This window comes from Manacus vitellinus, unplaced genomic scaffold, assembly GCF_001715985.3.
Source record: "Manacus vitellinus isolate BGI_N305 unplaced genomic scaffold, ASM171598v3 scaffold_5_pilon, whole genome shotgun sequence".
NCBI lineage: Eukaryota > Metazoa > Chordata > Aves > Passeriformes > Pipridae > Manacus > Manacus vitellinus.
The window spans coordinates 30,756,889-30,777,955 of record NW_021940682.1 but is presented as its reverse complement, the minus strand read 5'-3'; the positions used below and the strand labels follow the sequence as shown (position 1 = coordinate 30,777,955).

The 21,067-nt window shown below is 37.3% G+C and overlaps 1 protein-coding gene across 1 annotated transcript in view; it reads left to right on the top strand.

Annotated features, from left to right (window-relative positions):
• The window catches only part of TRHDE (thyrotropin releasing hormone degrading enzyme), a 196,948-nt gene extending 183,426 nt beyond the window's left edge, over positions 1-13,522 (top strand). The window contains exons 16-19 of the mRNA XM_029963508.1: positions 4,160-4,327; positions 4,857-4,997; positions 11,021-11,102; positions 12,966-13,522. Coding sequence (XP_029819368.1) covers positions 4,160-4,327; positions 4,857-4,997; positions 11,021-11,102; positions 12,966-13,109 — 535 coding nt within the window. The 3' untranslated portion in view covers positions 13,110-13,522. The remainder of the gene's footprint in view (positions 1-4,159; positions 4,328-4,856; positions 4,998-11,020; positions 11,103-12,965) is intronic.
• Positions 13,523-21,067: the final 7,545 nt, after the last annotated feature.

Here is a 21,067-nt window from a genome sequence, read left to right as displayed (position 1 = left end):
AGACTGGGGAGATTTCAGATATTTAGGTAATGATGAAATACACTACTATAGTGACTGGAAGAGATAGAAAGCAAAAATCCCCACAAATGGAGAAAATGGGATTAGAGGACTCTCTTTTGGGGCAATGAGAAATTGCTTTGGGGATATTCTTATTTTCATAAACAATTTTCATTTTCACAAGAAGAATCCCCTGTCTACAGTCCTGATTACAAGCCTCTCACAAGAATAGTTTGTTGTGTTTTGTCGCTGTACATTTTGTGGTTTCTGAAGGTAAGCCTTCTAAAATCAGTATTTGTTTTGATGTCTTGGTTTGTAGGGGGCTGATTTTTTTTACATTGCCCTAATGACATAGCTTATAGATAGAGACCTAAAACCTTCCCTGGAGCAATTGATTGGATGATATTGAGTAGATCTACTGCAGCACTGCCAGTATGCTATTACCGATTTCGTGGCAGTAGAGTTTTCTTAGCAAGGATCATGGTGACATCTAGACTGTGGTCATGGGGTCAATGCCATCACTCGTCCTAAGTCCTTCTTCCTTTCCAGAGATGCAAATGATCCTGTGCTTACTGACTGCACTGTTGTTAAAATTGCTGGTGATGGCCCTTGAATTTATATGTTTTACTGTAAATTTGAAAAATATAAACCTCACAAGTGAGGAATGCTGACCATTCTGGGGTTAGACATCCACTTCTAGGTACCTCTGCTGCTGTGACTGTACTTGGCAAACATAGAGTGACAGTCCTTCCAGCCTAGAGTTCCTACCTGAATTAATGGGACAATTAACCAAAAAAGTATTATCTTTTCCAACTGCTTTATAGTTCCTTAGAGTACCTGTTGGCTGAATTGCATCTCTTGCAGTAAAACAAAGATAATATTTCTGCTATCAAATCTCAGAAAGAACTACGTGTGCTTCTAAAAAGATGATTTAGTGTTTGTGTCAAGATATTAAGTTCTTTCTTCATTGAAATAAGGCTTGACTGGGTTCAGTTGTTCTTCATATTCAGGTATCAAATGACAAGACAGATTTGGGGTAATGGGTTGTTTGGTTCCCTAGTCAGGATAGCACCCCTTAGTCCTTTTGATTTAGTATATGTTCTTATGGCTGCTGTCAGTGTATTAAACCCCCTATTAAAAAGAAAAAAAAGACATAAGCTAGTAAGAAAATTGTGTTTTAAGAACAAATAACTTAGTGATTAGAAAATCAGGATAACATGACAATATAATTTCATCTTCTAGGCAGTGTATATGTATATGACTGCATATTTATGTTACTGTAATTGCTCACCCAAAGTTTTGAGGCCTCATTTAAGCCTCATTCTGAGTTAATATAATTCAACACAAAGGCAGCAGCTAAATATCTGCTCCTTTAATGTTGGTATGTCTTGAATTCTTGTATTTAAATACGTATTCTTAATTTTATGTAATAGAGTCAGTTATATATTTTGCCTTTACATGCACTTTTTGAAAGAAAGGTTAAATGGGAGAAAAATAAACTGTTGATATTCATTAATGTTTGAAATATCACTACAAGCACTTAATGATAAGACTTCCAAGCAAGAAGTACAAGTTCCATTACAGTGAAATGGAAATTCAACACTTAGCATACATGGATAATTCTGTAAATGTCAACTGAACTCCCATTTTACTAATGTTAACTCAGTGTTTTGAAAATCAAAACTCAGTATATGGAAAGGCTGGTTAAAGTGGTAACTTTTTTCCTTTGCTACCCATGTATGTTTAAACCCTATTTCTTTTAATGGATCTGCTCAACTTTAAGGATTTTCTTGTTTCCTTGCTCTTGACATATCACTTCTATAGGAACCACAGAAGCAATTGTATAGACCACACATGAGTAAAGTTCTAGTGATCCTGGGTAAATCTGAGGAGCGTTAATAACTTTTTTCAATGCCAGGCTTTTTAGGTCATCTGAACATTGAGAGGAAAAAAATCTTAGAAGGTAATAGGAAGAATCAAGGGGGAGGAACTGTGGAAACTGAATTTTTTGACATGTAGGAATTGTGTGAGCTATGTGGTCATAACCATAGCAATGCTGATTGCCTGGCTGTGCCTGGAACAGGCACACAGCAATTCGATGGCCAGAGAAGAAACAGTAAGACTTCAAACCATGCCAGGATCTGCACTGTAGTACCAATCTGCCCTGTGTAGATGAAAGCAGTTCATGGTAGAGATGAGACATTGCACTTTTGATTTTGCTTTAGAAGGCAATATTGCTGTTGTGTCCTGCGCATGGTTAAAAGTTTCATATTCCTAGTAGCTTTAAAATGGATTACATTTCTCTTGTCCATCCTTTCAGTTTTGCTTGGGAGAATTTACACCTGAATAAATATCTGTGTTTGTATCCATCAAATGCAAAATACCTCAGTAGTAGTCAAGGCAGCCCTTTATGGCTCTGTTAGCAAGGAACTCTGCTAAAATTCTCCAGGAAAGCAGCACTATCCTGAGCCATGTCAGCTCAGCAGAAGCAAAATTCATATGACCATCTGCATCTGAACTTGCAGGTACACCCTCTGAGCTGATGACTGTGCTTGCCTCAACCTCAAGACTTCTTATTGCTCAGAAAAAGCATAACAAAAAAGCAGGAGGCATTAGTTCCCCAAAGTTTTTCAGCCCATAGTAGTAGGAGTGCACTTCTTTCCCCCTAGTTTTGCCTCAGTTTAGCTAAATATTCTTTTTATTCTTTTTCTTAAGAATCCATCATAGTTGTTGGGACCAGTTAACCCAGAGAGGAAGCAACAGTTTGTAACCCTTCACGATCATCAATATATGGTTTCTTACCTTGTCTGCTTCCTTCTGAAGTACTGAAGAGGAACCAAAACTTTGAAATGCCAAAAAGCCACACTGATTTAATTTTCCAGGGACTCAAACATGGCCAAAGAGATCAGCTTAAGTTTTTAATAAAGGCATTCATCACAGAGTGAAAGAAAAGTCTTTTTCCATTTCAGTATAAGAATTTTTTGCTGGAGAATTAATAGATGGGAGTAGAAGAACCTCTTTGTTCTTGACTGGGATTAGCGCAGTCTGTGGTATAAGACTTCAGTGAAATCCTCTTGTAATAAAGTACTGATGTAACCTTTTTTTTCTTCTCTGTTGTATATTCTGATGTCAAGTTTTATAGCAGTCATTTCATTTTTTGTTCCACTATATTACTACACAGACATTAACAGCAACTGTATGTACTTCTAGATTCTCTAAAGAGGTCTTGCATATGAAGTTCCAGAGGTGGTTCAGCCCAGCCATTATTAACTAGAGAACTGTGTTTTGGTATAATTTTTACCATCAAAAAGAGGTCTTTTTTTTTCCTGAAAATCAGAAACATATTCCTCTGAGAAATGTCTAGCTTTACTTGTAGGAATACGCTTTAGCTCACAGAACTTTCAGCTTCTATGCTTGTATAGGAAACATAAGCAGGATAGGATATTGAATGCTCAGCTGAGATCTTTTTAGAAGAAAATGATACTAGGTCTGAATTTGGCTTCAGGAAACTGTCATTTAACTGTGGTCTGAGTTGATATTAATCGAGCAGTATTCATAGTTCACAACCATCCTGTGACATAGCTGGTTTTGTACTGGTATTAATACGCTGAAAAAAATGAACAGATCTTTCTATTTTCTTCACTCCTGACAATACCTTGTTTAACTAGCATTGTCGCAGAACATCCTTCCTTACTTGTATGCTACTGTATGAAGATGGAGCACTTTTCAGCACAAGCAAGGAGGAGTTTCTGGCTGATCAGCTCCTGTTTTAAAACAGTATTAAGGACAAGAAGAGCAGATTTGGCATAGAGCCCAGCAAGAGAATGATAAGATCCTGTACTAATTTGGAGAGCTTGTGTTACCTGTAGGTTATGTGGCACATTATGTGTTGATGAACTATATGACCATATTTTCTAGTCTCCTCACGGCATGACAGCATTATGAAAAGAATGGCAAGCATGTGTTACCCATTAGAAAGTCCATTATGATGGCCTGGAAAATATTGGTGGCTATTGGTGGCAGTAAAGAGATGCAAGTGTAATTTTCAGAAAAAAGATTACTGTTGCACATTAATTTTGAAGTCTCGTAAATGTTCCTCCTTAGTTTCCAATATCAGGAGGCTGATTATTTACCACAATGCTATGACTGATTTCTTTTGTAGAATCCCACTCAATGTGAGAGACATTGTCTACTGTACCGGAGTTTCACTGATGGATGAAGATGTATGGGAGTTCATTTGGATGAAATTTCATTCCACCACAGCAGTGTCTGAGAAGAAAATATTATTGGAAGCCTTAACTTGCAGTGATGACAGAAACTTGCTCAACAGGTACAAAAATGTTTTATATCTGAATCTGTTACCAATAATCACTTCAAAATTTATGGGTCATCACTTGAGGTTTGGTCTGAATGAAAGAACTTTGCTTTTCAAGCACACACTATCTGTTGAAACCTTCTTATGCTTTTGCAATAATACATATAAAAATTGACACATATTATACCTTTTCACTTCCAGATTTTCCTATGTTCATTGGAAATGTTTGAAATCCTGTAATTGGTGATATTTTTTGTTGGCATATCATTTAAATGTCTTGACCAGTCTGATCTTAGAGATTTCATAAAAATGCATACATAAAACTCCACTTAACTTGTACTGACATCCTTTTACATCAAGATTTTTCTGATTCATAAACACGTCCAGTCTTTGGAATCATAGAAATAAACCACTGAACTCACTTGGAGACTTAAACAAACCATTTGGCAGTGATTTTTTTTTTCTGAGAGTTTTCTGATGTGCTGATATTAGACTGTGTGTTGGTGAAACTAAGTAGGATTTTTTTTCTTGTTTCCCCCACTAGACTTTTGAATTTGTCTCTCAACTCAGAAGTTGTCCTGGATCAGGATGCAATTGATGTGATAATCCACGTAGCTCGAAATCCACATGGAAGGGATCTTGCTTGGAAATTTTTCAGAGAAAAATGGAAAATACTGAATGCTAGGTAAAGATAAAAAATCTAAATTTATTTTCATTTTCTTATCTTGATATAATTCGTGTGTATTCATGTAAGTTCCTGAATGTAGTCCATTCTCTTTTAATTCATAAATAGAGATGTCTCTAAATATGAAATACATACATATAGGTCATAAATGCATTTATTCATGGATTATCACACACGTGCATAGAGACATTTGTCTCTTAGCAATCATCTGTATATATATTGCTTTATTGTGTCTGCACTTATGATAATGAATTCTACCTATATATCAAGTGCTGCAGTTCTACTTTTATAGAGATAAAAAGCAGAAGTTCCCAAAGTAGTTTTTCTGATTTTAAGTCTGATAGAAAAAATTATCTTTTTAAGAATGTTATTTCAACTGTGGAAAAAAAAAGCCAAACCCTTTTTGAAACACTTCCATTTTCAAAAGGATGCTAATGTAGTGTCATCCCTTTTCTTTCCACTCTGTGTTTCAGGTGAGTTTCAAGTAATAAAGGAGCAATATTTGAAATTAAAAATAGATGAACAGAAAGGAGACAGGGTTACTCCTTACACCTGCTTCTCTTTCTCTTTGAACAAGTGCTACATGCTCGTACTCAGAAGCCCAGTCAACATTTTAAAATGCTTTTTGGTGAAGATTTTTATATTAATTCAATGAATGACTAATTTCTTTAGTTCTTTAGGAAGAGCCTGAGGCCCTGAAAGGTTGCACAACAGCTCATCTGATACTGACAGATTAGAAGGGACCACAACTCCAATGAAGCTTGGGTTCTTAAAGGCAGGTGTCCAAGAATTTCAGATATTCCACAGCAGGCACTCCTGTGGTGTTGGCAGGAAAAGTATTGGAGATATGTTCCATTCTGGACTTGTGAGGAGCCAACTGGTGTACCACAGAATATTTGAAATGGTATATTTAAGATGCTGTATTTAAGGAACTAAATCCCAGTGCCTGATAAATACAGGTACAAACTTCCTAGAGGTTTCACAGCATCAAGAGTCAAGGAAACTCAGATGCTGAGCAACTTTCCTAAAAGTTCAGAAAGCTGTTCATGCCGGTTTGGATAATATTTTATAGTATAGCGGTATTTTAGAAGAAGTTCAGCTGGGAAAACAAGTTTGAGCTGGAATTGGTTTTGGAAGTTTATATTGCAGGAGCATACCTTTTGACAGCCATTTCCAAAAAGCTTTAGGAGTGCTGAAGAGTTTAAAAAGTAAGAATTCTCTGCTCCTGGTGTGATTATTCCAGGAATTGGACTTCTACATGAAAACCGAATGGCAGACACATTACTGTTATGCAACCCAGTGCAGATGCCAAATAATTGTTCAGGTTCCTCCAGGGATTTATACAGAGTTTAGGCATAAAGCTATCACAATCTGTATTGCTGTAAACACATATGCAGCAGTCGTGTTTTGCCTTAGCAAGCCCGTTCATCTGACAACATAGCTAACACCTGTGATTTTAGATGTGGACAAGGTTAAGCAGTGTAGACAAGTAGAAAATATTTAGAAAACTATGCCACATGCCAAATCTTTTTTGCATTTCAATTTTAAATAGCTTAACTTCACCTAGAATTTGAATTGTATTTATTTCGCTTGTGTGAAATGCATCACTGTGTAATCTGAATTCTTAACAATCAGCAAGATCTCATGAAAAACCTGTTATTGTCCTTTTTTTAAAATGAGAAAATAACAGTCTGTTTCTTTGCCCAACACTGTCTTTGTGTTGTCTTCATTCAGTTTGATCTCCAAACACAAGTCAGAACCACCAAGAAGATTGTAGCAGTTGATTTTTCTGAAAGTGACATCCAGTTGAGTTTTTATTGATCACTGAAAGATTCAATGCAGTGGAATAAAACAGTTAGTGCAAACTGTACATATGTGATGTAAATTGAAAATAACATTGTTTTGTAATCACAGATTAGAACCTTTTAAGTGAGACTTTGAGAGGGTGGAATTAGTCTAATACTTTGCCCTTTAATGTTCAGTGAAACAGTGACATGATAGAATGCCAGGTCCTACATCTGGGTCATGCAATCCAAGGCACACCTCCAGTTTGGGCAGAGAAGGGATTGAGAACAGCCCTGCAGAGAAAGACTTGGGCATGATGGTTGATGAAAAACTCAACATGATTCGGCAGTGTGTGCTTGCAGCCGAGAAAGCCAATCAAATCCTGGGCTGCATCAAAAGAAACATGGCCAGCAGGTCAAGGGAGGTAGTTTTCTCCCTCTACTCTGCTCTTGTGAGACCCCACCTGGAGTACTGCATACAGTTCTGGCATCCCCAACATAAGAATGACATGGAACTGTTGAAGCAAGTCCAGAGAAGAGCCACAAAGCCAGTAAGAGGGTTGAAGAACCTCACCTGCAAAGACAGACTGAGAGAGTTGGGGCTGTTTAGCCTGGAGAAGAGGTTGCATGGAGACCTCATAGCAGCTTTCCGGTATCTGAAGGGTACCTACAGAAAGTCGGAGAGGGACTCTTTGTCAGGAACTGTACTGATAGGACAAGGAGTAAAGGGTACAAGTAGAAAGAGGGGAAATTTAGGTTAGATATTAGGAAGAAATTTTTTACTGTGAGGATGGTTAGACACTGGAACAGCTTACTCAGGGAAGTTACGGATAACCCAACCCTGGCAGTGTTCAAAGTCAGGTTGAGCAACCTGTTATGGTGAGAGGTGTCCCTGCACGTGGCAGGAGTGGTTGGGACTAGATGATCTTGAAGGTCCATTCCAATCCCTTAATGTTTTACGATTCTATGATTAGGGTTCTGATTTAAGCTCACCACACTAGGACATTTTTAAAATACATGCTTTGTTGTGGAATTATAGTTCAAAAAGGACACAGACCTCTTGGAGAGAGTGCCACGGACAGCCACAAAGATGATCTAAGGGCTGGAGTATGTCTTCTATGAAGACATGTTGAGAGAGTTGGGAATGTTCAGCCTGGGGAAGAGAAGGCTCTGGGGAGACCTTGTTGCACGTTCCAGTACTTGAAAGGGCCCTACAGGAAAGCTGGAGAAGGACTTTTTAGTGATAGGACAAGGGGTAATGTCTTCAAACTGAAAGAGGGCAGGTTTAGATTGGATAATATGAAGAAATTCTTTACTGTGAAGGTGGTGAGGCACTGTTGGATGGGGCTTGGAGCAACCTGGTCTAGTGAAAGATGTTCCTGCCCGTGGCAGGGCAATTGGAACTGGGTGACCTTTAAGGTCTCTTCCAACCCCAACCATTCTATGGTTGAAGTGATTGAAGTATACTCTGTCCCAAGGCATCCTTTTTCTACAATTATATTTTAGTATTCAATCTGATTTAAAATTAAAACACATTGTACGAAAAATTAATTTAATAAGGTCATATCTCAGTGGTATTTTCCATTTAATTTATTATAAAAGGTGTTGATGTTTCAGGTAGTAATATGAAATAGCTGAGGGAGATTGAATTATAATGCTATTGCCTCCTATTTTTAAACACAGCATGTCAAGGAGTTAGAATTACCACAAAATCTTGTTAACCTTTCATATTTTTATAGTATGCTTGTATTCATGTTGTCCAGAACATACTGATAATGTATAAAGTCTTCAAAATCACCCATATAATTTATAAAGATGACTTAAAACTTGAGTTACCTAACAAGTCTATAGTAAGAAATCTGTGGGACTGAGACTCCTACAATTTTAAAAAAGAGAATTTAAAATACTATACTTGAGTTCTTGTGACCTGAGCGTGCACTACCTCTTAAAGCATTTTCATCCTGTGTGCACATGTGTGTCTGTGTGTGAAAATTTAATCCACCAACTACCTATCAGAATTCCTTCATTCTGAAGTGCTGAATCATTTGTCAGCATTTGAAAATTTGACACTATATGGGAAGGCATTTACATCTGTGCAAAGTAAATGGACTTTGCTGCCTCTTGAGTTTGCACAAGTGCCTGTACAAATTTGGAGAACTGGAGTTTTACATCCACAGAAGGAAAGGTGCAGGTGGAGAGCCAGTGTCTCCAGAGTGTTTCCAGGGAGTTCAGGCATGTAATGTCCTAGTTCTGTAGTGTTGTTGTCTTTCCTGTTAAGGGTGAGAAGACTGACACTTGTAAGACCAAACGCTTTTCCTATTTATTCTTCTGTATCACACCTGCAAAACACTGTTTTGAAGGTGACTTTTCTAGAATTTTTGCCAGCAGAGCTTGTATAGAAATTGCTGTTAATGGCTGACTTTTTACCAAGTATGCCTAATGGGCAGTAATCAGCACAGGTGTGCATGAAGGTATCATTTTCAGTGGAAGAAATTCTATTAATTCTTGTTTGCACTGTGGCTACGGTAGGCTGCAAGAAAAATAAAACCCCTGCAACTCTTTTTATGAGGTCACTTTTCTAAAGTGGATTGGTAACCTTGTCAAAAGACCCCATCAAGAGGAGCTTCCAGTCTTCCAAACAGTCAATTATGTCTAAGCTGAGACTGTAATAATAAAGGACTTTGTTAGAAAGCCTAAACATGCTTAAGGACCATGAAATCCATACTTCCCATAGGAGATGTTTGCCTCTGGATGTCTGTATATGCCAGTGTGACCGAGGTTTTGGGAAAAGAGATGTACTTGCTGAAATATCCGTGAATGATTCAGGTATTAGTGGTCAGGGAGTAGGATTTTTGATACCTCTGTGTTTCTCCTCACACAAGCTCAAGATAGCAAGCAACATGGTGTAAACCTTCCCTAAAACAGAATCTTATCAAAGAGAACCTAGTTCTCTTCCCTCTTCGTCTTTATATCCTTCTCACTTTGGCTATCTCTCTCCTTCTCTTTCTTTCTCCCTTTTGAAAGAACTGTAGTTTAGAATACCTAAGCATTGAAGGGTAATTAATTTGGGATTAATAGAAGCAAAACAGAAAGTCATGCCTGCACTAGTTCATTTCACTTGGAATTTTGAATTCCTTCTATAAATCAGTTTGTAAAAGTGGAGGATGAACTGAATTGTTTCCCCGGATAAACTTGATTGCAGTGAAGTCTATCAGTAATACTTACACGTCTTACAGGAGAGCTGGATTCTCTATCTTAACGACAGTCATGTTCAGATTAGCTAGATATTGCTTTGGACCTGTATGGAGATGCAGATCAGGATGACTATTTGTCAAGTGTTTTTACAATGCTGAATGACATCTAACTGGAGCAAAAGACTTGCTTTGGTTTTCCAATGGAATTATGTTTTTCATGCTAAAGACTAAAAGAAAAAAACCACATCAACAAACCTCACAAACTATTTTAATGTGAAATGTAAGACTTAAGAAGTAGTCTGGTCAGGAGTCATTTACATGCTTCATTTGGAGAATTGAAAAAAACTGTTGGAAAAGCAAGTGAACAGGAGGATTTGAATGGCCAATTTCAAAGCAACTGTCTGCTGAAGGTTGTTGCTGGTGGCTGCTGAATATCCTTTAAATATTCCTTGTCCAAGCTTTGAAATTTTCATTCCAGGTTGGTTCTTTGAAGATGCTACATCATGGCCCAGGGGATTATTTTAGCAGTATTATTCTCTATCAGTATTATTTATTTTAATTATCAGGTACTGGAACAATGAAATTTGATTCAGTTCACTTATTGAGAGGCAATTTGTAATGTAGATGAGGTGAATGAATAAAAAATGCAGAGAAGGCTGCAGCATTTCAAAAAGTCTGTTTTAATGGTACAGCTAGAAGGGTTCCTCAGAATACTTCTCATAGTTGTTGCTCTGCTCCTTCATTGACATCTGTATTTTGGTGTCATTATGTGGAAAGCTGTTCTGTTAAGCATGGTTTGGTCCTTCCCTCCTCAGAAGCGCTCATTTGTGTCTGTAGTAAAGCCCATTCTGCTTAAGAGCATCTGACTTAAAATAACTACAAATATTTCAGTCTACAAGAGCATCTCAGTCTAGGGTTCTATGAAATATCAGTGTCCAGTTCCAGTACTATTTCCTTGATTCCCCAGAATCAGTCCCATGCCTTTTCACTTGCCTACAGATGATTACTTTCTAATTTTCTGTGCATCTTCTTTTTGCCCTTGCAGGTATGGAGAAGCATTATTTATGAATTCAAAGCTTGTCAGTGGGGTCACAGAATTCCTCAATACTGAAGGAGAACTAAGAGAGGTAATTTTTAAATTACTTTCGGCATGTGAGGCTGTATTTGTCATAGACAGGGGGTCAGGCAGGAACAGTAATAGGGTTGTCCAGAAACTCTGGTTGCTCAACTGCAGTTGAAGGACCAGCTGTCCATGCAGTTGGGCAGCACAAGGATGAGGAGCAGATTGCAAAATCACACGAGTGTGTAGAGGTGGTCTCAGGAGGGGGATTGTGCAGACACCTCTTTGTGCTTGGCTGGATGTGAAGGTTTGTTTTTTTCTCTTGACTGTTGGTTGAGAAACTAAAGATGAGATGTTTCTATCCGCATTAATTTATGCTGCAGAGGCCAGCCCTTGAAAACAGCAGTGTTGAAAGTAGAAGCATATTCTCTCTTTTTCTCTCGCTTACAGTATTTTCCATGTGAGAAAAGCTGTTAACTTGAATATGCTGACCAAAATAATTTGTTCTAAGTGCAAAGTACTTATTATTTAGATTGCAAAGATTTCTCATTTTAACTTAACATCTGTCCTGACTGAGGTAGTTGTACAGTTTTGCTGAGCCCTGCTTAGCAGCTGCTCAACCTTGCCCCAAATGGATCCAATGGTTCATATTGCAGCACAGTCACCATTAATTGAACTCTGATTGCATTATGATATTTTGCATCCAACCACTTGTCTGCACTCAAGTCTAGTGGCCTCAGGAACTTAGGGAAGAGCTGCAGCTGGTTTCCTCAAAATTACCCAGGTGGGAATGATAGTGCTGGCCAGATTTGAACATCTGCCCTGCTCAAGGAAGCCTTTTGTACTGTTAGTTTCAACCTCCGCAACAGCATTGGCAAGCTGCCTGTCTATACTTCCCTTAAAGAAACTGACCTTTCTTTTAAACCTTTGTAAATACTTTGGTATAAAAAGTACAGAGATCAAGTAAAGTCTGATTTTGATAGTTTCCAGGTCCCTTCCATGCTTTTAACTGTGATGGGAAACAGACAGTTGCAGAATCAGCCTTTACAGCTTTGAGCCCACGCACAAAGAGCAGTCAGAATTTAATAATCAAGGTGAATTTGGTGTCACCAGCAAACAGAAATTCACTAGTTATTCGCAAGAGTTGCTAACGCCACCTAATTTTATACAAGTCAACGTAACATGGGATCTACTATGCAGATCAGCCTTGCAATTCTCACTTAGAAAGAACAGTAATTCAAAGCACTCCACCATTAGCTGTAATGATCCAGGTGATGGTGCTATAATTTGAGTATACACAAAAACACAGCAGGGGTGTTTTCAGTCTGCAGAAAAAAGATCAAAGTTTTCTCATAAGGGAAGGGGTATGTTTCAGGCATTCAAACACTGTTAAATGAGTGCCCACTTGCTATTTTGCCATTCTCTTCACACTGTAACCATCCCTTCCTTTTTTCAACAACAGACCTGTATTATATCATCAAAAGGGATCTGCAAATGAAAATAAAATAAATGTACTGTGAAGCTTGATAAAACCAAAAGACATCAGGGCTACCTTCTGATATTTGCAAATAAACCTTAATTAGAAGCAGTTCCAGTGCTCACGATTTGGTTTCTTAGGTAGAAATAAATTTTAGAGCAGCCATCTACGCAGTGCAGCAGCTGAGCTGTAGGAGGGAAGGAGGTAACGATATTAATGTGATCCAGCGCTGACATGTCAGTATCTTCCAGTGCAATGCGAAGCAATTGCATCACATCTAACTGACAATGTGCTGTCTTATTACATTTCCTACTAAATCTTTCTACCCGATACTGCATTTACTTCTGCAGTGATCATCGAGGTTTGTCCTAAATGCCTGACTTGTTTGTGTGCAGTGGAAATATTTGCTTTCTTTAGTTGCTGCAAATTTAACCTGTTAACTTGTATTTCCAGCTAAAGAACTTTATAAAGAGTTATGAAGGGGGAGCTGCTGTCTCTTTCTCTCGCGCCGTGGAAACTGTAGAAGCCAATGTGCGGTGGCAAAGGCTTTATAAGGAAGAACTATTCCACTGGCTAAGAAAATCCTTGACACACTAATCTGTCTTTTCAGCCGACCATTTAACATGACACACTGCAAGAAAAAGAGGAGACATTTTAGAAGTGTTCAACATGAAAATCAGCAAGACAAGATCAGATTGCAGGGATAAGGGATTTTTTCTTTTTTCATTGTGGTTTTTATTTTTACACTGAGCTCTTGTGAAATTGTCAAGAAGATTTTCAGCAGACAAGATCATGAATGTTTGTGAAATCTAGTCCTCAATGTACAGAACCAAACATGGTATTAAGTGATGCATGTAAATGTTGAAGAAAAACAAACAAAAAATCCTTCATAGACTATTTTGTGCATGCTTGTACTGTCTCTGCCTGTATTTTAGCATGCTTATGTAAACAGCCACATTTTATATGTGAGTTCCAGTTACAACAAAGTTGGGCATTATACAAAGCACAAAGACTCTACGACAATCAGTATTTCAATGAACAAAGGGAAAGCAAGGAAAAGGAAATGCAGAAGGCTTCCAGCTTGGGGCAGTATGAGATGTAAAGTCAACTTTCCTGCTCTCTGCCAACTCATCTACCACTCAGATTGTCTCTTAATGATTACAAGGATGCCAGCTCATTTTTTGAGTTGCCAGTTGTTCCTGCAGTCGCCATATTCCTGTATTTAAATAAGCAAAATAGTGAGAGAGAGGAGAAAGAGAAAGGGTCGAGGAGGGGCATTAGAGAGAGAAAATGAGGACATCATCCTTGCATTATAATCATGTATATTTGTTCACTGCTGATCAGTGAAACAGTGTAGTTTTAGCTGTGACTGTGTGCAGTGTTGGACAGGAACTTCGCATTTATTTCACAGAATCCACGAACCACCTCTTCTCAGCTATTTTACAAGGCAGTGATACTCACAATGGGTCACCCATGTTACCCAACCTGTGTAGTAGTAAGTTTTGTAGCTGATAGTGCACAAGTATTATAAATAAACATAAGATTCAAAAGGAAATTAGCAAAAAAGGGAGAATATCTTGCATGCAAAGACTTAAAATTACCCAAGAGGGCTGTCTTGCATGTGGTAGACCAGCCTCTGTAGTGATTTATTGCGATAGACAGGTCAGATTCTCTATGTGGGCAATACTTCTGCAAATATGGAATGTACCATTTATGCCATCATAGAAAAGTGAAATATGGAGAAAGTGAGGGGTGTGTATGTGTGTTTATTTGTACTGAGTAATATTGAGAACATGGTTTTCTTTCTCTTCCCTTATCTTCCACATAGACTGTTGTAGATGGGTGATGGTTTTCTTAATCACGTTTGTTTCTTCTTAATCCTTAATCTGACAGATCAGTAACCCAGTGGAGTTGTACAATGACTATCTACGCCACTGAACCTAAACATTGAGGATAAAAGTGATGGGGGCCAAAATCTATCTCATGTCTACACTGTGGAGGAAAAACCCACAAAGTTATAGAGTTTTCAGGAGGCAGATTACAGCAGCATCAGAGGTAGAATGTAAATGTGCAACAGGGTTTCTTTATCCCATTCCTGCCTACACCAACCATCTGAGCACATCCTGGCCCTGTACATTGGGAACATGTGGCCAACCAAAGTAGAGAGCAGCCATTTTATCTGGTTGTTTCCTTCACAAAGCATGGAAGTTAGCAACACACTTTACAGTTGCAGTTGCTTATCCCCAGAAAGTTGTTATTTGAAACATTACTGCCAAAAGAACTAAACTCAAGCATCTTGAGTGGAGACAGTATTGTTTTCTGGGCTCTCATTCCTGTTGTAGTCTGCTCCTCAAGAACTAGTAGACCCATTCCATAACTAAGCTGTCATACCCATCTTGCGCCTGTCATTGTGTATCTTTTACTGTGCAGAGGGTGTTGTTTGTGGATTGGGTGGTGTATGAAATCCTTACGTGGGCTTTTTTTCAGCTGTTCAGTGCCGTGTAGTACGTTAGGTTGGCTCACATAACCAAAAGAAGAGGGAATCCTGTGCTCTTGTACTGGTAACTCTTTGCCTTATAGTAATCCCTAAACCTCTGTGCTATGTTTCAGTGCTAGTGAACCTAATACCCAGAGACATTGTCTCAAAACTGGGTGAAATCTTCCTCCTCCTATGTATTTTACCTACCTCACAGGGCTGTTGTGAGGCTTGACTAATGTTAGCAAAGCACTTGAATATCCTCTGATAAAAGGCATTTAAAAGTGCAAAGTATTATTTTATATGGTTGACCAAACTCAACCTCAATGCCAGTATGTAGCATCACATTTTTAATTTCTACTAAGACAAATCACATGCAGATTTTTTTGTAATAAAAAAGCAAGCCAAATACTATTTAATATAACCTCTACCCTATAATGAAGGCCAAAATGATGATATCCAAAGAGTATTCAGAAAACCAAGACCTCAAACATGAATGGCTTTGAGGATTTCAGTGAACAGAAGTGTGAAATGGTCTGTCCCTTTACAATTTTATTCCATATTGTCTTTGATGACTTTTCTTTTTCAGAACCACAGATTAAACCACATATCTTCAGGATGTGCATAAAAGTTTCCGGTCTTCCCACTGATAAAGGACAGGCTAACAGCCTGTGTATTTTGCACAGTGCACAGAAATTTCCACTCTTGATCATTTGAATTGAAGTTCTTGCACACTTAGCTGGTGTTGGATGTACATTAATGTTTTAGTGGCCTTGAGCAACTGGTCTGCCACAGATATCAAGCCCTAAATGAATATATTATACGTACCTATTCATGTGTTGCTTATAATTGTTGTATTCTAGGAATGTTGGTATTATTTCTCTAACTAAGGTTCAGCTGACTTTTCCATTATAATTCTCTATTATTTTATTTTTTATATTCTGTATTTTGCTGTTTCACATTGAATCAGGATTAAATTTAAATGGATTAAATCCAGCAAAATTAAAACTGTTTTCTACGATATTCAAACCCTGCTTTTGTTTATATGCCTTTAGAGACTTTTCTTTTAATAACAAGTTCCACACAGCTGTGTGTTAAAGAACAGTTGATTCCTCATGGAAAACTCTAATACAGTCTGCCTAGAAAATCTATTTATTTTATTGATTTTCTTTCTCCTTTACCAGTACTTTTCTTCCTTTGTCCTTATCTAAAGATGGTCCTAATTTTTATGATTTGGATTGTGATTAGGAAGCCAAATATTCCAAACATTTCAGCATTTTCTAATCCAGGATTTTACGTTATCCTTTCCAATGAGAGGAGAGCTTGCAAAATGTGAATGCAGTGTGGACATGACCTCACCTAGGCCCTGAGTTCATTTTACAGAGATTTGATGAGGCTTGAATGTATAATCAGCCTTCGTATGACTCAGGATCCTTTGCAGTTATTAATTGATATGTCATCCTAAATCATATAGGAAGACATATGAATAGACATGATTCTATGCCAGCATAACAAAATGTCTATTGTATTTTTATAAAATTGTCAACTACAAATATCTCGGCCTATTATTTTGTAGCTGGTAGAATAATTCATGTATCCATTGCTAATAGCTGTTAAAATGTTAGTAGCTACTAATTGTGACTAGGGCAGAACAATGTGAAAACATTCTTCTGAAATGAAATGTCACTTCTGCTATTACTGGGAGTACTTGGACATTTATTATGATAAAAAAACTTTGTGTCTTCTCCACTACATCCAAATCTGTGACCTTTGATGATCTTTTCAGTGAATATAGCAAGAATTCCAGTACTATGTTAGAAACTGAAGATGAATTTTGTGTAGCTTTTGGTCTGTTGTGGATATTTCACTGAGATTTAGAGTGCCAAAGGAAACATATCTAATGATGCAGAAGGTTACTTGCACAGCAAAGATCCTGAACCATACAATTAAATCCTTAGTAGTAAAGTATAAAAAAAATGAAAATTATATATATTATGTGTGTGTGTTAGTGTGTGAATGTGAAAAATCCTCCATAGAGATATTTTTTCCATAAAAATTTAATTATTTGGATAGAATTAAGTGAAGCCAGTAATTGCAGGTGAGGGTGCCTTTGTTTAGAAACCTGCATCATAAGGTTTGTTTTTCCACATGATCATAGCTGATACTGAAAATAGACTTTGAGTCAAATGTGCAACTTTTCCTTTGAGGAACATGGCTGTGGCTTTGAAAATGGTTTATGTATATTATCCACTTAACACCACTCCTGTTACAAATACTCACCATATCAGGCTGCCTGCCTTAATCAGGGTATATAGGCACAGTGTCAGTATGAGCATGAAAGAGTAAAAGGACCATCCAGCTGTGGAGCAGCCTGAAGAGAGTCTGTTTGCCCAGCTGTGGATGAAGCAGTCAGAAAAGTACTGGATGTATTACCTGCCACTGCCACGAGACCACCTGGGTTAGGAAACCATCTGGGAACCACTGAAATGCAGAGAGGTTCCATCGAGCTCTCTTTCAGCTGTTTGGGAGGGACAGAAGGTCCCTTTGCGGGGTACAGGTTGTGGGTGATCTTCAGAGATGAATATGATTGCCCTGTGCTAGCAGGAAGCAAAGGTTCAGCTAGTGAACCTGCGTTGCCCAGAAAAAACATAAGCCCTGAGCTCTGGCTACCCCACCTGAAAAGAGTTGACCAAAATATATGTAAAAGTCTACACTATTTTAGTGTCTGTTCTTCAGAAGTAATTTCAAACAGTCAAAAATTAATTTTCAGATATAAATAGGAACATAGACACTCTTTTCCTTTCCATGCTGATATGAGTAATTCTGTTTTCAGTGGGAAGGAAGGAGAAGAAGGATATTTCACCAAAGGCCACATGCCCTAATTGGAGCAGAATTTTAAAATCAAGTATATTTTGAAGAATCTGGTTCCACTTAGTTCTATCTTGTGTCTATGCTGACAGTGAGGATTCTGAACTTGACCTCAGAATATAGTAATACAGCTGAGGTTGGAATTTATAAAAGACATATGGAGCTATTGAGATGTGTTTAAGGAGAATCACCCATTGGGTGAGCAAGTGCTGTGGATTAGACCAAAATGTGCTTTCTCAGAAGAAAAGGCACTTAAATTTGACTGATTTGTAACTAGCAAAGTAAGTCTGACCTTGCCAAATAGTATTTCAGAATGCTTTGCTTATTTTGTGTATGCCATTTCCTAAGAATATCAGTGTTGTTGGTAAAGAACACGGAGGTGAGCAGCTTTGTGAGAGCAGAGGGGCTGTACTGCAGCAGACAGTCACGAGCCAGGAGACTTTTGCTAGAGTGCCCCAACATTTTCTGGGTAGCATCACTTAGATCTGCCTGATAAGGATAGCCTTGATACAACGGATCATGCCAAGAGCCAAAATGCAGTCTCAATTCTCTGTGTTATGTTTCACTCCACTTAATATGTTCATTTATGTAATTTCAAAGTAATCTGTAGCCAAACTGACAGCACGTGTGTGGCTGCAGATCCTCTGTTGGTGCAGTGAGGTAGATCCCTTGAAGTGACTAATGTGAATTAAAGCTGAGGATCTAACCCACTGGTCTCAAAACAGCCTCCCCGAGGTGATGGTTCGGCTGGTGTACAGGATCTTTTGTGTATTTGTATCTAGCTTTCAGTAGCACATATTGGATGACAAATGTTTTTTGTTTTCCTTTGGTTTTCATTAGAATAATACTTAGTGATTGGTTCCAATGTGATAAAGTTTTATAATATTTTTGGACAACTGTAAAATACTGTACTGTGAAGAGTGTGGCTACTACCCTCTCTTTTTCCTGCAAACAATAGATTTCAGCAGAGATGGACTTCCCTGGACTTAGACACTCTGCAAAAAAAAAAAAAAATTCTGACAGTTTCTGATGGAAAAATCATTGTAATTACTGTATAACTACCCTGTACAAAGACAGCTTTATTATATGTGTAAATGTAATTTTGCTATGTTGCTGTTATGTTCGCAAGACAACAGGCTTCAGTGTGGGTGAGACACAGAGCCTTATAAAAACAGAGATTGTAGCTTCTTGTCTGATGTTTTGTTGAAAGGTGTCTAGTTGCTCTATTTTTGCAGAAGATAAACATAAATCAGTTCTCTGAAAACTAATGATCTATTCCACTACACACATGTCCATGACATAAATGGATCATACTATTGAAAATAAAGGTTTGGTGATAAATTTCCTTCTTTTCCCAAGACACTCCACATGTAAGATCTTTTGACACTTTAAGAAGAAAGAAGTCATCCTGCAGCTTTTAATGCTGGTTATAATGGATGAGTCCTTTGTTAATTCTGTCTCAGCCTTAGATTAATTCTAAATACTCTAATTAGAAGAACATATTTTTCCATCACTTCTCAAATCTGTATTCTTTGGAATTCAGTTCTTTGTCAAGTATGAGGTGGAATTGGTTCAGTTTTGATACAGTTCACAAATGGTTTCACACAAATGTCTGTTTGCCAGATCAGAAAATATAGATGATTGTGTAATATCACATTTCTCTCTCTATGTACCGTATATATGTGCATGTGTAGCTTCTAGTTCTGGATATTTTGCTTTGACAAAGCATTCATTGATTATTTGTATTTATAGATCTTACTCAAAAAGTTTCAACTCAGCAAAACAGTTGGATGTAAGGCAGGATGTGAGGCTGCGTTGACCAAGACTCAACCAAATATGTAGGCATTTAGGCAGGACCACTGATGTCTGTGGGATTAATCATGTGCTTCAGATTAATGGATACTCATTGCAACCTCATGCATATGGCTGAACTAGTCTTTCTGGAAAGTGATTTAAGTGGAAACCTGTTTCTGCACAGGTTTCAGGTGCAGGATATGGTGATGTTGTTTTGCTGAATTTAAAATCACAACTTAACTTCATATAGAGCCAACTGCTCTCCTCTCTATTTTTTTTTAATGGAAACCCATATTTTTCATATAGAGGGGAGATGTTTACTGGTTCTCAGTATATCTAAAATGCCAGATTCAACAAAAATTTTCATTTGTTTGGAGCATCCTAGGATTTTGAAATAAAAGCAGAATTATTCTTACAATGTTAATTAATGAATATAGCACTAATCATAATGAATATAGAACTAATCCACAATTGAAACCATTAGCCAAATAAAATATATGAATTTCTGTTTCAGTTTAGCAGAACAGTGTTTTCTGTTATATGCCTTTAAAATGACTACATAAATATGGGACCACTATATGTTCAACATAAATTTTTTATTCCACTCTAAGGACTGACTAAATGGATTTTTTTTTAAAGAGGAACGTTATCTTCTGTATTTTAAGCAGAAAAAATTTGAATTTTTTCTCTGATAATAAAATTTTGTATAGTAATGTGTAATTCATCACTGTCTTAATTTTCTGATTTGGAGAAATAACTAAGATAAATAATGCCGAGCCTTTTGATTGTGTTCCCATTTCAATTGAGATAACAGTTTCATAATGCTGAGTAGATAAACTGAGGTTTTACAATGAAAAAGATGCAAGAGAAAGTATTTTTTGACATGAGGAATTTTTCAAAACATATTAAAATGCTGGGACTAATAGAAAGCAGAGAACCACAGAAAAATACAAAATTTGGGCTTGGAGGTACTCTTAAGCACTTCAAGACTAGCAGGACTAAGACTGGAATAGAGAGCAAAGTCTGTCTTTTGTGCTTTTCTAATTATGTAAATTTTGAATAAGCAAAAAGATCTTTTCATTGGTAAAAGTGATTTCAACTAGAATGCAGTTCAAATGACTTTTTAATAGAGTACTTGAATCCAGGCTATTATTTTCCTTTTTTTAAGAGCAGTTTTCAGTAACAATGAGATGTGAAATATGTGCAATTATTTAACCATTGGATGCAATCATGTTCACACTGAAGTCAATTGGAGCTTTGACATTGACATCACTGGAAGTAAAAGCCAATCCTGTATTTTTCAAAATACAGCTTTCAAAGACAGAATGTCTTTTTTCTTTTTTCTTTTTTTTTTCTTTTTTTTTTTTTTTTTTTTTTTTTTGTTAACAATAAAGATGCTTTCTTCTGTACTGCACAT